Below are 15,314 nucleotides of genomic sequence, written 5' to 3' on the forward strand. Positions count from 1 at the left end.
GGAAATATGTGGGAAATTTTTAATAGCTATTAGTTATTAGGCTTAATGCAAAAAAATATTCTGTTTCATTATATGATATAAAAAAAATTAATAGCTAAATTATTTGATAGAATAAAAAAAAACTTGGTCAATTTGCCATAGAAATTTTCATTTTTTATTTTTTTATAATTATAAATATTATTTTTATATTAATCATTCCATTAAAAAATAAAATACTCACAACAATTATTTACTTCATTATTGAAGATCAAACTTTCAATCACACTGAATAAGAATGAGGTTGAAATACTCGCTTTAACATTCATTAATTTTTTTATTTTTTTTAACTCTTTGATTCGAATTACTTTAAAAATATATACTTTTGTGAAAAATATATACTTTGTTAAAAATTTTGAATAAAAAAAGAATATGATGAATTAATGTGAAATAATGAAAAAATATTACTGTGCATTATTTTAATTCGGTCATGATTTCTTAATTAAATGCATTGAATCAAAAAATGATTTCTACCTTTATTTTTCAATGTATTTAAAATTATATACATGCTTATATGAAATTAAAATTGCATATGAATATATAATCTAAGTGACCTTTAAGTTGAATATATTTAATTTAATATTATATATTTTTTAAAAATATTCCGTTATGAATATATTAAATTACTTCGTAGCTCTTCATTATATATGCATTTCTAATTATATATAATATTCGTATTGGGAATATATATATATATTATTTTTAATACAGAAAATATTTTTGCTATTTAAATATTATTATTATTATCATTTTGATGTTAAAAATTTAAAATTATTTATTATTTTAAAATGATAATTTTTTTTACAATAATTAGTATTAATATGTAACTAAAAATAAACTGAAATTAAAGTTAAAATAGTAACGAAATAAAAACTAGAACCATATGAAAAACATTTAAAATAGAATTGAAACCAGAACTGATATTTGATTCCAAATCAAATCCTAAAAATCTAAGAACTAAAAAATTGTAATTACATTGATCAGCTTTGGCTTATAATTCCTATTTGAGATAAAGCCCAAGATCAATAAAACATTCATTCAGTAATTTTAAAATAGAAATAAACTAATAAATTTTTTAAAAATTTAGGAATCGAATAGTAAATCTTCCTATTATTAATATCCAAGATATATTTACAACTCCCAAGTTGGACTGGAAAGGATAATATCAATCATGTACAACTTATAGTATCTTTACGTAATCTGCACAAGTTGAGTAATAACTATGTGTTTATGTTTCTCCTGCCTAAACCCATAACAAAACAAATCTATACTACACATGATAATCAACTAACAACGTTAAACCATGTCTCCTTCATCATTCTGTATTTTCCTTCCACTCTTTTAAGAAATTCAATCGACTAAAAAATTGTTGTATATTCATGCAGCTGCTACTTCAATACTGAAATCATATCTGAAACCTCTTGTATTAGACAATGTATTATCAATCGAAAATAGATGAACATGCTACAAGGTTATAGAAAATTGACCTGAGCATTTTCTGTTCTATGTTTTTGGAGTTCCTCTTGAGCACATATAAGCCTGTATATTATAAACAAGACAGGATTAGATTTGATAAACTATTGCGCACGAGTGTATGCATGCGCATATGCATCTGCATATTACTAGAAATGAAAAAATAAATCTAACTAAGCTCCTATACTTTTGTTCAAGTGCCAAATAAATCCAATTCAAATTTTTTGCCAATTAAGCCTCTGTACTTTTAGTCAGAGTCAAATAAGGTCTGACATAATATAATAATATTATTTTTTATAATTACAAATATTAAAATTTTAGTATTTTAATTAACATACAAAATTTTAAAAAATCCATAGAAATAGTAAATAATTTTTAAAATTACAAAAATGCAATTTTATTATATAAAAAATTTTTAAAAATAATATTATATTAGATAAGGACTTATTTGGCTATTAAGCAAAAGTACATAAGCTTAATTTGGCCAAAAAAAAATTGAATTGGACTTATATCCTATTAGAAATACCTCCACTGCAACTCTGTTATTTCATGAAGTAACTCTTTTTCCCTGTCATGAGCTGCTTCTAGCTGCAAATTCCACACACAGATTCTTAAGCCTCAAGATTGAAATACAACTTAATTGAGATTTTTCATGTAAGCTTTTATCCACAAGCTCTAGCACTAGTAGGGAATTTAACAACATAGAAGGTAAGTAAGTCTAGTTTGAAATTTACACAACTTGGCAAATGCATTGAGCAAACTAAATTTGTGCAAAAATGAGTAATGCCATGTAGTTGGAAAAACTTTCAAGTAAAACCCCATTTTTACTCCAATGTTAAACGGCTCAAAGAAAATGAAAAAAGGAGTTGTACCTTTCCATAAAGAGTTCTCTGAAGTTGATAAGCTAAAATTTTTTGACAAACGACAGAAGTTCTGCCATTTATCAGTCATATGTTACCTGGATACTAATACTTTAAGAGACTAGGAACTACCCAGGTCTTAAATCCAGGCATATGTATCCAGCAAGTAATCACAAGATCATCAAGGTAGGCACTTTCTAATGAATGCGAGTAGTATCAATATTAACTATCCAAGAAAACAATATATTTGTAAAGGAGGCATGCCAACCGGCCTATATAGACCTTAGGATGTGGTAGAAACGCGCTTAACCAGATCAAAATAAAAGCAGCAACAAAGGAGAGAGAGAGAGAGAGAGAGAGAGAGACAAGGTGTGTGGTATGGAGAATTAACCCTATTGATTGCAAAAGTTATGATAACTAGACCCCCCCCCTCCCCGCGCACTTAAACTATTCCACACATGCACATCAAACTCCATGGACTTGTCCTGAAACTAATCATATGATCAGGTTGTAGTATTTCTTTTTCTTTGCAGCTCTTCCTACTAACTGAAAGCTAATAACAAAATATGCATGTGATCTCTCTCCTTTTCATTAATAAATCCCTAATTTTACAACAATAATGCCATAATTCTCAAATTCATTTGCAAAAAGAATATTGTAGCACATCGAACTCCATGGACTTGTCGTGAAACTAGTCATATGATAAGCTTGTAGTCTTTTCGTTTTCTTTGCAGCTCTTCCTACCAACCCAAAGCTGCTAACCAAAAACGCGCATGTTATCTCTCTCTTTCTTTTCATTAACAAAGCCCTAATTTTACAAACAATAATAATGACATAATTCTTAAATTCATTTGTAAAAAGAATATTATAGCACTTCTTGTAGCAGAAAATTTTACCAAATAGCAAACTTCCAGAGTTGCATGATATTTTTGTTGTCAATTTCCTAAAGCACAATATAAAAAGATAAAGCCTGCATACCAAAGATCTCTCTGCGGATCCTCCATCAATGGCACGGTTGGCTACAACGACACAGAAAACATCAAGGTTAAATCCCTAGTTTTAATCTCAGGGAAGGAAGAGAAAAAAATAAAAATAATAAAAAAGAGGAGCAAGGGCTCAATTTCTTGCACCTGAATTGTCGCTACCCGAAACTTGCTTCATTAGATTAAGAATAGTATCCTGTTACAAGGCAATGAGGTCAAGCAGCAGAGGAAAAATCAATAGTGATATTTAACAGGTTAAAGTATACAGATGTCACATACCCTCTGAAGAATATTTGTCTGCAAAACAGAATTCAACATTGGAAACAGAGAATGACCAGAAACAGTTGATGGTGCAGCATCAGATGCTGATGGTATAGACACCATAGGATGTTGATGAAGTACCTAGATAGCCAACGGATTGCCATTAGAAAGAGAAGAAAATAAAGTTTGGATGCAATTTGTCTTTGGCATCTGTGCTCGTGTATGCATACATATTGGCCTGCAATTTAAAATTTAATATATCCCCAAACTAAAGGCAGAATTCTTTGGAAAAATCTGATTATAAATAAGGATGGTGCAAATGTTAAACAACCATCCTTATAATTGACAGATAGGTCATCTTCCTCCAAAAGCATCTAGTATATTTTCCTTAAATGTAAAGAAGTTATGCTCTTTAAAACTATAAAACTGTCAACTTACAGTCCTTAACTACTAATGTAGCTTAGCCTCTCCACTGCCTTCTCCCACCACCCAAAAAATAAATCCTTACAGGTATGGAAGAACTAGAACATCCATTACTCCCACCAAATTCATAGAGTCACAACTCTTTTCTTCTTTTTAAAGAAAAGAAAGGGCACATAAAGCTACAATCACACATTCAAATTGGATATAATGTTATAACCATGCATTCAAATTGGAACCCTTTAGTGCTACCAGTCAGAGGAGTTCAGACTTGAGCTGAGTCGAAATCCTCAAAACTAAGAAATGAGGCACATCTTAGACAATCCAAATGCATGATCTCACATAAGATGGAAATATTCTCAATTTATGCAACTATACCACTAATCAAATAGGTCTTCTCAGAGTAGTATTGTGTTGTATGTTAAACAGTACAGTTACACTCAAACACACAAATTGAGAATTCTTAAAAAGTTTAATGGTTATAGTTATATTTGCACTGTAAAAGAGCAATTATTCCTAGATTGCAACAGCTAGAATCAAATTTTTTGGAAAGGCCTAACCGATAAATTTGCCACTGAGCTAATTGGGAAAAATCCATCACAATCCACACCCATGACCTTTTTTTTCAACCTATTGCACCCTTTGTTATTATTTTTCATTCCTATTTTAACACGATGATTTTGTTTTTATACTTTATTTTTATAAGTAAAATGCATGAGAAAATTCTCATGCTTAAATTCACCATGGCCATAACTAAATTTATCTGTCACTTTCTTAATACTGGCAAAAACAAAAAAACCCAGATTACCTTAAATTGAAATCTAAAAATTCTACCAAAAAAAAGCATCAGGTTATAGGGGGCCAGCAGACATAAAAGGTTTGACAAATTGGTTTGGGATCTGCATTGGGTTTATTACCTATATATTGCTCTTTGTTAGTTTTTCTCCCATAATATTAAAAAAAAAAAAAAAATCCTGGGCAGAAGTTCTTTCTATCTCCTTTCCTTACTGATTTCTCTCTCCCTATGCCACATCATATTTGCTATGGGAGTAAATTGTCTAGTCCTGATGATGCATGATAACTCAGGAATTGGACAATCATGAATTGTCTAGCAAAAAAGATGAAGAGCAACAAATTAGAATTTGGAAACAGATATTGAGCATTTTGAAATTTTCTAATCAGAATTGCAAACATCAGCACTCATACACACAAATGAAGACACAGAAAGGGAGACAGAGAGAAAGAACAAAGAAGTTAGAATCAAACAGAAGTAGATGATGTAGGCACTGATGGCCTTCAAACAAAACAATGAAACTGTAGTCCTATTCTAAATTCACTAAAGAAAATAGAAGGGGTTTGAGCACATAGGGTGAGGGAGATTACAAGCCCAATTAGACATTAAACCAAACTAACCATTTTTGTTAAAGTACCTAAAACTTCAATACCCCAATCTACTGCTACTGCAGTTGGAACAGAATAAGCTGTATGAACAGTTCACAGTACTATAACTTCATAATGCATTATTTAAGTTAAAATTCACTTATCACCTAAAACCACCAACAAACTTTCTAATTGAACTACTAAATAAATTTTTAAAACTTCTTAACATGATTAAATTGATTGTTTTAAGTTGGGGGTACTCCAAGAATTTAAAATACTATAGAATAAAGAAACAATAAGAGTGCATAATCAGTTTTTCTAGGGTTTCCAGAACTAGGGAGCTCTTAAAGACCTTCTCAAAAGTAACTTATTCATTTAACAGGCTTAATCATACTGCAAGCTCTCAGAAAATCAAAATTTGTAATTTACGGAAACATCCAGCAGGCAACTTGGCACAAATGTGCTGACCTCAAAACTACGAACCTGCATACTATGGCTCTTTTGCAATATGGGCAGTGGAACGGCCTGAAAAGGAAAAACAAGTTATATACTGCCCAGATAAAGGAACAGAAATAAAGGCAAGAAAACTCCAAGTCACCTTTTCTATACCAACACTCTCCGAAGTGACTTTGAAACGTCCCCTTTGCTGAACAACAGGTGGTTTTGCTTTCTCATCAAATTCATCACTGTTAGGTGCCACTGCATGAATACTTTGATTAAATGGGAAAGTGAAACTTGCCTTGTCAGAGTAAGAAAGTAGAACAAATAAGAACGAGGAGAGCTACTTTCAGGAAAAAGAACAATAAGAATGAAGAGAGTTTAAGCACTTGCCTGGTAATTTTGCTGCTTTAGAAAGTGTAACCTCTCCTTCTGGACTTGAATTAGTTTGTGGTTGATTTGGAAACTTATCACTGAAAATTCCAGAAAGCTTGGTGAATATATTTGACAAGCATATTAAGCACAGAATATGATAGTAAGAAGATTCAGCAACATCAGAAGTTGGACATTACTCTCTCTCCCTCCCTCCCTCCCTCCCTCCCCACCCCAGGGTTTTATCCTTGATTATCATATTTGTCATTACTTCCCCCTTACATTGTCTTCCCTTTTAATATTTTCTTTGTTTGCTTTTAAGCAAGATAGTGCCTTCAGGATTTATATTAAACGTTTGGTAGAAGCTCTCAATTTATAATTAACAAGCTTGCTGATCATAGACAAATTTTAGCACAGAATTTGTGCATGAAATGGAGCTCCCACAGATTATATGGTTCATCTTCCAACTTCCTAGTTTATTCCTGCTTCTAGGATCCACATTTCTGTAGCTCAGTGGTCTAGCTCATATCTTAAATCAATACATAACATCTCAGCAGTGCCAACAAAAAGCGTACCCATCAAACCCCGCTGAGAACGAACTCGAAATGAAACTGATTAACGTAAATGCTGAACAATATTGGTCTTATAAGAATATTGGTTCAGATTGTTTTTGTTGGAGCTTTCAAATGTTATAAACAGTCTCATAGTACAACCAAAAAAAGAAAGATGCTCTCAAATAAATATTAGCAAAAACAAAAGATGCCCAAATCTTTAGTTTATGACTATTATAATTGAAGCTGACAAGGAGGATCAACATCATGTAAATATGTTCTCAAAGAAAATCTCCATGAATTTTTTGCATCAAAATGGAGATTAACATTTATTTATAGTCTGTTACTAGAAAGATTCAGGCTCAACAATAACTGCAACCAGCATTTACCTTATAAGGGAGAGGACAAGTCACCAAATGCAAATTGTCATGAGGGCTACCAATCCTATGTATTATATTGATCAATTTTCCCACCAAAATTTACACAGCACAATCAACATAACAAAATCATTTACTTGTAATCATCATGTGAACCATATCATGTTCATCCTCTGTTATTCACCATTTCTGTGGAATTTCCTTTCCTGGATTTCAATATTTTTTTTATTACCAACAATATTATGATAAAACTATTAAACTTCTAGTAGATGAGTTGAAAATGAGTTTGAATTTTTCTTTGAAGAAATATGAACCCCTGACACAAAGCTCCCTATCATCTGGCTGTAAGATCAAATATATTTCATTTTAGACAGGCAGGGACACATCCAACAGAATTAACAACTTCTATGAAATAAATTATAAATTTATTATTGATTGTTATAATTTTTCTATGTCAATTTCCCATTTATACCCAACCTCCAACTGATTTTCCCTAAAAAACAAACTCAATCAGCCACTATTTGATGCAGTAAGCAACTTGTGGAAGATCCAATAATGCAATCACCATATAATATACAGGAACTACAGATGCTCAATAATTAGAAGGAATATGTAGTACAATTATCATTTGTTCTGATCTCAACTAATTATATGTAAAAGGGTGATTAACTATAGGTAATACAAATAAACTATTTCATTCTTGCAAATTACTTTGTAAGATTCAGTGTCAAACCTTTCTGCTTTATTAGGAGGAACTAAAATTTCTGGTAAAGTAGAGCCACATAATGAACCTCCTAATTTCTGTTGAGAAGCTGTGACCTCCATTGATTTTCCATTGATCTCAAAAATAGATTTTTTGCATGCATCGTTTTCCACAATATCATCATGGGGTGAAGAAAAATGTGGAGCATATTGTTCACATGGACTTGCAATACTGGAATCATCATCAGATTTTTCACTTTTAACTCTGGAAAACGAATTACCAATTTTATTAGATCTGGGTAAACATAATCAGAAGCACTTCCCATTCAAAAATAAAAAATCATTCATTACCCAAACATTAGCTTTGAGCTTGCACAGACACTCTCTTCTATAATATGATTACTTCCCATCAGTGAATTAACAATGAACTAAAAGGAAAAGATTGGTTCAGAACTTACTTCGCAATGTTTACAGACGAGTTGACTGATCGAAGGAGAGGTGGTCGACTTTGTATCGGATCATTATCATCCTAAATTTGTGAACACAAGGGACCAAAGAAACCCATTTAATGGAAAAAGTAAAAAGTTAAATTTCAAGTAAACTACAAGTTTCAAAACCAAAATTTGAAATACCACTTCTGCAATTTGTCCCAAGGAGGAGTGCTGAGACTCTAATTTCTTTTCAATGGCATTGAGCGTAGGCAATGAACTTGAGCTTCCTCCCAGATTGTTATCAGCTATAGGGTCTTCAACATCTTGTATCTGATAAGAGAAATACAGTATGATCCAGGAATCACACCTATTGTTCCAGCTTAATGGTCGTAACAGAAAACAAACAAAAAACTATTGGCATACCAGGGAAGCTTGAGCCTTCATATCTTCAAGATTGAAGTTCCAACCACTAATTCCTCGTTTATATTCATTCTACACAAATTCATTACGAAATATTAAACTCTAGGTGTAAGAAGATACAAAGAAAAAAACAGTAGCAAAATCTAGATAAGATACAAATGTCAAGAAACCACACAATGTAAAAGTTAAATCTTATAGGCAAAAACCACAAGAAATGTTTTACGTCTCTTATACGCCCTCACAAGCAAATTCCTATTGGTCATAATTATGAATAAGCATAGGTCCATTTTATGTTCTGCTGAACAGTTAAATTAATGAATGAGTATGGCTAGGATTTTCGAACTCTTCACCATTTGGTCTAAGAGGCTACGATACCGTATCATGAATGAAGAAGCCACTTAACCCAAAATTTTACGGTTGTGGATGGGATCACGAGAACAGTTTTATGTCCCTAACAACAAAATACAAACTAGCAAAGAGAAGAAAATCCCACTTGGAAATGAATTAGGTTATCCTTGAGGAAAAACCAACATAGCTTGTGAGCTTAAGCATACAGCTAAAGTAAGATAGCCAACTTAGAGGAAAGAAATAAAATGCAACCAATTTGTTTTTCTCCACTTAATCAAATTTCCTCTTATTTAAAGAATGAAAGTTCTTACCTGTGATATTTCCTCCTTCTGCCCATCTGGCATCTTCTTTTGCGCAAGCATATCCTCTTCTTTTCTCTATATTTCAAATGAAATTTTTAAAACATAATACTAAAGACAATTATTAGTAGCATACCCAAAAATTAGCACACTAACCTTCAATGCCTTAATTCGATCACCAAGAGCAGGCAACCCCTCCAAAAGTGTCCGCAATATGTAATCATTTGACCTAGCTTGCTTAAAAAAAGAATGCTTTAACAACTTCTTCGCAGATGGCCTTTTCGAAGGATCTTTTACCAAGCAACTAGCAGTCATCTGCTTAAAAGACTGAAGGAGACAAGAAAAGGTGTACATCATTCAACAGGTTTGCACAAGAAGAGTACTAACTTTTCTAGCTTGTTGCAAGCATACCTTAGAGAACTTCTTATCTCTTTCGTAATCTAGGCCGGGTGGTGCATTTTGCAAAGTCATAAGCAATACCTTTCAAGAGAAAAATCTAGATCAGAAAGCAATAAAACAGCTTGCTTTTCACCAAAGATATTACCAATAATGTGAAATTATATTTATATATATACACCTTCATTGGAGGATATTTTGAGAATGGAGCATGCCCATGAGCAAGCTCTAAGGCAGTTATCCCAAATGACCAAATATCAGCCCTACAAGAAAAATTCACAAAAAAGGCATCAAGTTCAAGGAATCCAATCATATGAGACTATGTAACTCCTAGAAGATTATGATAACTAACTTGAAGTCATATCCATGTAATTGCTCCATGACCTCAGGTGCCATCCTGCAAACAAAGACATAAGAAATTGAGGAGCTTAAACATTGTCATACAAGAGTTTATGGAGCAACTTTCTATCAATATTATCATTATAAATAATTCTTTCAGAACAAAAAATTTATTACTTATGATATTCCTTGATGTTTTTCATAGATTAAAAAGATATCCTAAAACACAAATGAGTTTATAACAAGAAAATTTAGAGTTGTATGTTCATTATGAAAAATTCTAAAATATAAATTTAAAAAAAAAGGCCACACAATTCAGCTTCTAAAAATACATTCTGAACAAGATAAATCTAAGCTCATAATGTTTTTTCAAGATTGAAACTACAAGAGCTTTCTCAAGAAACGAGGCCCTTAAAGCTTAAGAGAAAATTGACCTCAATGCTTTACTTCAAATTTCTGTCTATTAGGCTTATCAACTAATTAAGTATGATAAAATTTTCCACCATTGGCAATAACGTAATTAAAAATAATAACAATCCAAAGTGACAACTATTTTTATAATAATAGATCAAACATATAATGTCTATAAGGCCCATATAACATCAAATTTATAGATTTCTAATGAATGATAACAGGACCCCTTAAATTTGGGTGAAGGAAAAATTTCTTTATATCCTGTTTATTTTCAAACGCTCATAAGATCTATAGGCAATAGTAATATCTTCCCGCTCAACAAATACTCCTAAATTGTAGTAAACTAGATTAACTTAGAAAACTTGCAATTGCTCCTTTGTGATGGCATCAAATTCACTTCTAGTATTGTTATTTTATATTTACAGGTTGATACTATATATAGCTAAAAATTCTTGTCTAGTAAATATATACTATACTGTGGGCCTGTGATCCAAATGTTTTAGTCTTTTAGGTACTCTGCCATCAATTTTACAAACTTCATGATAGGCTGTAATTAATATACTATAACATGCAAGTTACACTTCTTGGGGAAGAAAACCCAAGGAACTTTTTTATAAAAAAAGTTGATAATTCTTGAAATAGAAGCATACCAGCAAGGCGTCCCCACAAAGGTATTCCTCATGCGTTGCCTATCACCTGAATCAAAAAGGCAAGCAGAAACACCAAAATCTCCCAACTTGATAGCACCACGTGTATCAATGAGAATGTTCCCCGCCTTTGAAAATCATAAAAATATTCATAATTGGGAAAAAGAAAAGACAAAAAAAAAAATCTAATGCAAATGAGTCATATTTTTGCAAAGACACTAACAATTAGCAATCCCTTTATCATACTAAGTAAATTGACAACACAATATTTAAGTTTGATAAATTTCTAGATTATCCTTTAGCTCCATAGTAAGATTGCCAATGTGGCATGGCATGCAATTAAACTCTACAGTTACTACTAGCCTAAGGGGAATATCGAAATGGCTACCACATTGCCATCTACCAAATAAAAGTGCTTTTAACTCTTAAACAAACTACATAACTAGACTAAAATTCATTATAGTTGTATGCTCAACATCACTTTGTGTGCTAACTTTTCAGTTTGCTTGTTGGTAATGCAGGGATTGGGCATTAAACCTCACCTACAATAATTACCTAGAGGTGTACCAATTAAGCCAACCCTAATTGGTTACTGTTCTTGTTTTGATAGAGATGACGCATTTTGAAGACTTTTAAATCAGTAGAATGGAAAGAATAGTATCATTTATAAAATTATAAATGAGGTGCAACAACATGCTAATTACCTAGACAAAAATCTAGCCCAAAAAAAAAGATCCTCTCAATCCTCATACTTACACATTTCTCAGAGCTCTAACAATTAGAGCAGGAGGATATTTTCACAGCCTGGGTTCACCATTAACAGAAACCTAGAAGAAAAGGGCAATCTTACAGCCATCTCCTCCAACTTCAACAAAATCTTTTCTTCTAGCTCATGATTATCACAAGTTTTCCTTCAAACATTCTTTTCATTCTTAACTATAATATCATCCATGACACTTTTTGAGTGAAAAGACCCCATAAGACCAACCTAAATAATATCCCACTCCCAATATTCTTGGGCACAACGCATAATAGAACTACTTGGAAAAAGAACCTTGTGCTTTCCAAATGAAATTTTGTTTTCTTTCTTTTAGAGTGAAAAAAAGAAAGTGACATCTGTTCTATCCCCTAAAGGACTCTGTTATATATTAGTTTGAAGTCCAAAAAGGAGCATCAATCCATTCCTTCAACCTTTGGTCTAAATGCCACCTAGTCTGCATAAATGTTCCTATAGTAGGGCATGATAACATCTGCACTACAAACAGGAATGAAATGTCCCCTCCCTTCACCACCAACTCCCAAGCAAAACCTTCCTTCGGCTACCAAATAGTCATTCTTTGAAATATCCTATTAAATTCATTCAAAAAAGCAAAAGAAAAAAGAAACAACCATTGCATGCCTTGAGTTGCTTGATAAGATAATATTTTGGGACTTTGTCAGCCAAGCAGTAAAGAGTAATTACTCACTTTAACATCTCGATGTATGTGCCCATGATGATGAAGATACTCTAAACCCTTCAACACCTCACGTAATATTGTTGCTATCACCACCTCCTCAAAACCATCTGGATGAGTAGCTTTCAATATATGAAGACAAGAACCCCCGGCCATGAATGGCATGACAACCCACAGATTATGATCATTGACAAAGGAACAATTTGATTTGAGAACATTTGGATGGTCAACCAAGATCATTGTTTGTACCTCACGAGAAATAGTACTCTGTGAAAAATGTAAATTTAGAGGGAAAGAAAAGAGCATCAAACACTTACTTATATATTCAACCATTTAAAGAATAAGCAAAATGAAAACAAAAGAACTTTCAAGATTATCACAATTGATGCAAAAGACTCTATCAACATTGGATGGAACACATTTCATTTACCTCAAAGAATTTTCCATGACATAGAGAATAAGTTGGTTACTGGAGCAGTAGCACTAAGGACATGTATCTCCAGTTGAGAAAATAAAAGACATGCAGGAAGCACCACCATCTCTTGTAATTTCTTTATTGTACAATTTAAATCTAATATATAAATATTTAATCCAAAGGAAACAGATTATAACAAGATCCTAGAACGATAAATAAAAATACAACGAACATGCTTGCCCATCCTGATTCCTGCGAAAATTGAGAAGGTCCATCTTTCTCAACAGATTTTATGACGTCATCACCACCAATGTACATCGTAGTGAAAAGTGTATAAACTTGAAATGTGCGTTTCATTTGTAATTCAATAATTTAAGTTTCATTACTCACTCACCCATTCAACCGATAGTTTACAACTTCAACAACAATACTTATAAGTACCACATTCACAAAGTTCAAATGGCAATTCATGGTTCTTGCCAAAACATTGATCATCATTATGCAAACATAATACGAGTTATCTACTCTTTTATTAAGATGTCCCTATTAAAAACAGCCATGAAACCAGTAATTCATCTATTTGTTTCATCCTTGCATAATTATAGCTGGCAACAAGTTGTTTGCTTAATTAATCCCTTTCTTTGTTTTCACTTTTGGCACTATTACATCATGATCCGTGCATGCCAATTTTTCACTGACAATTTTTAAACGCCGCCAGGGGAAAGAAAAGCAACAAAAACTGAAACTTTTGAAAATTTCCACTGCATGAAGTAGCGACGAACCAAAATTGAGAACGATCACACGGACACACGCCCACACAAAAACACACACAAAGAGATCAAAAATTGAAAAGAAAGGTAAATACCAGATCACAATTTTCGCGTTCAAAGTCAAGAATCTTGATTGCAACAATCTCATCAAATGGAATACACAAAGCCCGATGCACTGAAGCACTCACACCTTGCCCAACCTCCTCATACAGAACGTAAAACTCCCGTCCAATCGGATACTTCTTCTTCTCCATTACTCACAAACCGGAAAAAAAAAAAGATTGCGCAAAAACAACCTGAAAATGATCTGGAGCTGAGAGACGATGAAGAGATCCGAAACTGAGGCAAATTACGTAGAGTAAGAGGAAATTATAACGATAATATCATCCATTAGCTGAAAAGATAAGAAAGAATTCACATGAATGAGAGAGACAGAGAGAGAAGTGAAAAGAAAGGAAAGAAAAGCAGAGAGAGGAGAGGGAGCATTGATGAGAAATTCCCCGTGAAATATGAGAGAAAGCGGAGCTATCGGATAGCCGCTCAAACTTTGCGCCATGTTTGTGTTTGGTTTAATTTCTTTTCTGTTTTTTTATTATTTTTTTATAAAATTTTTTTTATTTATATAGGTATCCATGAATCCCGCCACCTTTCTGTTTTATTTATTTATCTTTTAAAAAAAAAGAAAATAAAAAAATAAACCAATGATGAATGGTTGAATATCTGGCAGGCGGTCTTCCTTGAAATGTATCTTAGTTTGATAGTCTAGATGATACTCCAATTTTATGAATTGCCCGTGCAAATCACGTGGCTTTTGTTAATAAGCAAGTAATCATATTTTTTTATTATTAATTTTAATATATAAAATAAATAATATTAATTTTTGTCTACTCACTTTATATTGTATTCATTTTGTAGTACATTCCGTTTTTTCACGAAAATAATTTATAATCGAAAAAAAATTTCTGTACAAAATATTTGTGATAAAATAATTCATTTTTCGTTGTTAAATTTTAGTTTAAAAAATAAAATATATTTATAAATTTATATTTAAAATTTTATATTTTATTTATTTATAAAAAACAATTTCATATAATACTTGAGACATTTAAAAAAATTTAACAAATTGAAAATATTTTATCAAATGAATAATTAAATTATTTTAAAAAAATAATTTTTTTCTTCAAAAAATTATTAAGACTCATTTATTTTGTATAAAATATTTTTTAAAATATCACATTTTCTTTTGTTTGATTACTCAAAAAAATTAATTAATGAAAAATAATTTTATAATAAAAAAATTGAAAAAAATAACTAACTCTTTTTAAATGAATAAGTCATTTAAAAACTCATTCATTTGGAAAGAGTAATTTATATTTAAAAAATATTTTTATATCAATAAGATACTTTATATTTCTTATTAATTAAATTTTAAAATAAATTAATATATATATCTATAAAATAATAATATTTATCTATATTTATAATATATAATATAAAAAAATATTAATATATTAAAATAAAATTTAAT

The 15,314-nt window shown here is 31.4% G+C and overlaps 1 protein-coding gene across 3 annotated transcripts; it reads right to left on the reverse strand.

Moving 5' to 3' along the window:
* Positions 1 to 1,117: 1,117 nt before the first annotated feature.
* On the reverse strand, positions 1,118 to 14,341 carry LOC110613128 (serine/threonine-protein kinase OSR1). 3 transcript variants are annotated; one of them, XM_021754091.2, is made up of 21 exons: positions 13,882 to 14,341; positions 12,614 to 12,868; positions 11,151 to 11,275; positions 10,100 to 10,144; positions 9,929 to 10,010; positions 9,763 to 9,831; positions 9,508 to 9,678; positions 9,364 to 9,429; positions 8,708 to 8,776; positions 8,486 to 8,614; positions 8,312 to 8,382; positions 7,885 to 8,118; positions 6,245 to 6,324; positions 6,012 to 6,112; positions 5,882 to 5,938; positions 3,632 to 3,754; positions 3,500 to 3,548; positions 3,348 to 3,388; positions 2,036 to 2,097; positions 1,524 to 1,575; positions 1,118 to 1,435 (listed from the first exon to the last, which is right to left on the reverse strand). In XM_021754091.2, exons 1-21 carry the CDS (start codon positions 14,038 to 14,040, stop codon positions 1,430 to 1,432), a joined length of 2,046 nt encoding a protein of 681 aa, XP_021609783.1. In that variant the 5' UTR covers positions 14,041 to 14,341; the 3' UTR covers positions 1,118 to 1,429. The 3 variants fall into 3 exon arrangements, with proteins under 3 accessions (XP_021609783.1, XP_021609781.1, XP_021609784.1); XM_021754089.2 differs by having other exon boundaries at positions 1,119 to 1,447; XM_021754092.2 differs by having other exon boundaries at positions 1,120 to 1,447; positions 5,897 to 5,938.
* Between the last annotated feature and the right edge of the window lie 973 nt (positions 14,342 to 15,314).

This window comes from Manihot esculenta, chromosome 4 (genome assembly GCF_001659605.2).
Source record: "Manihot esculenta cultivar AM560-2 chromosome 4, M.esculenta_v8, whole genome shotgun sequence".
Lineage (NCBI taxonomy): Eukaryota > Viridiplantae > Streptophyta > Magnoliopsida > Malpighiales > Euphorbiaceae > Manihot > Manihot esculenta.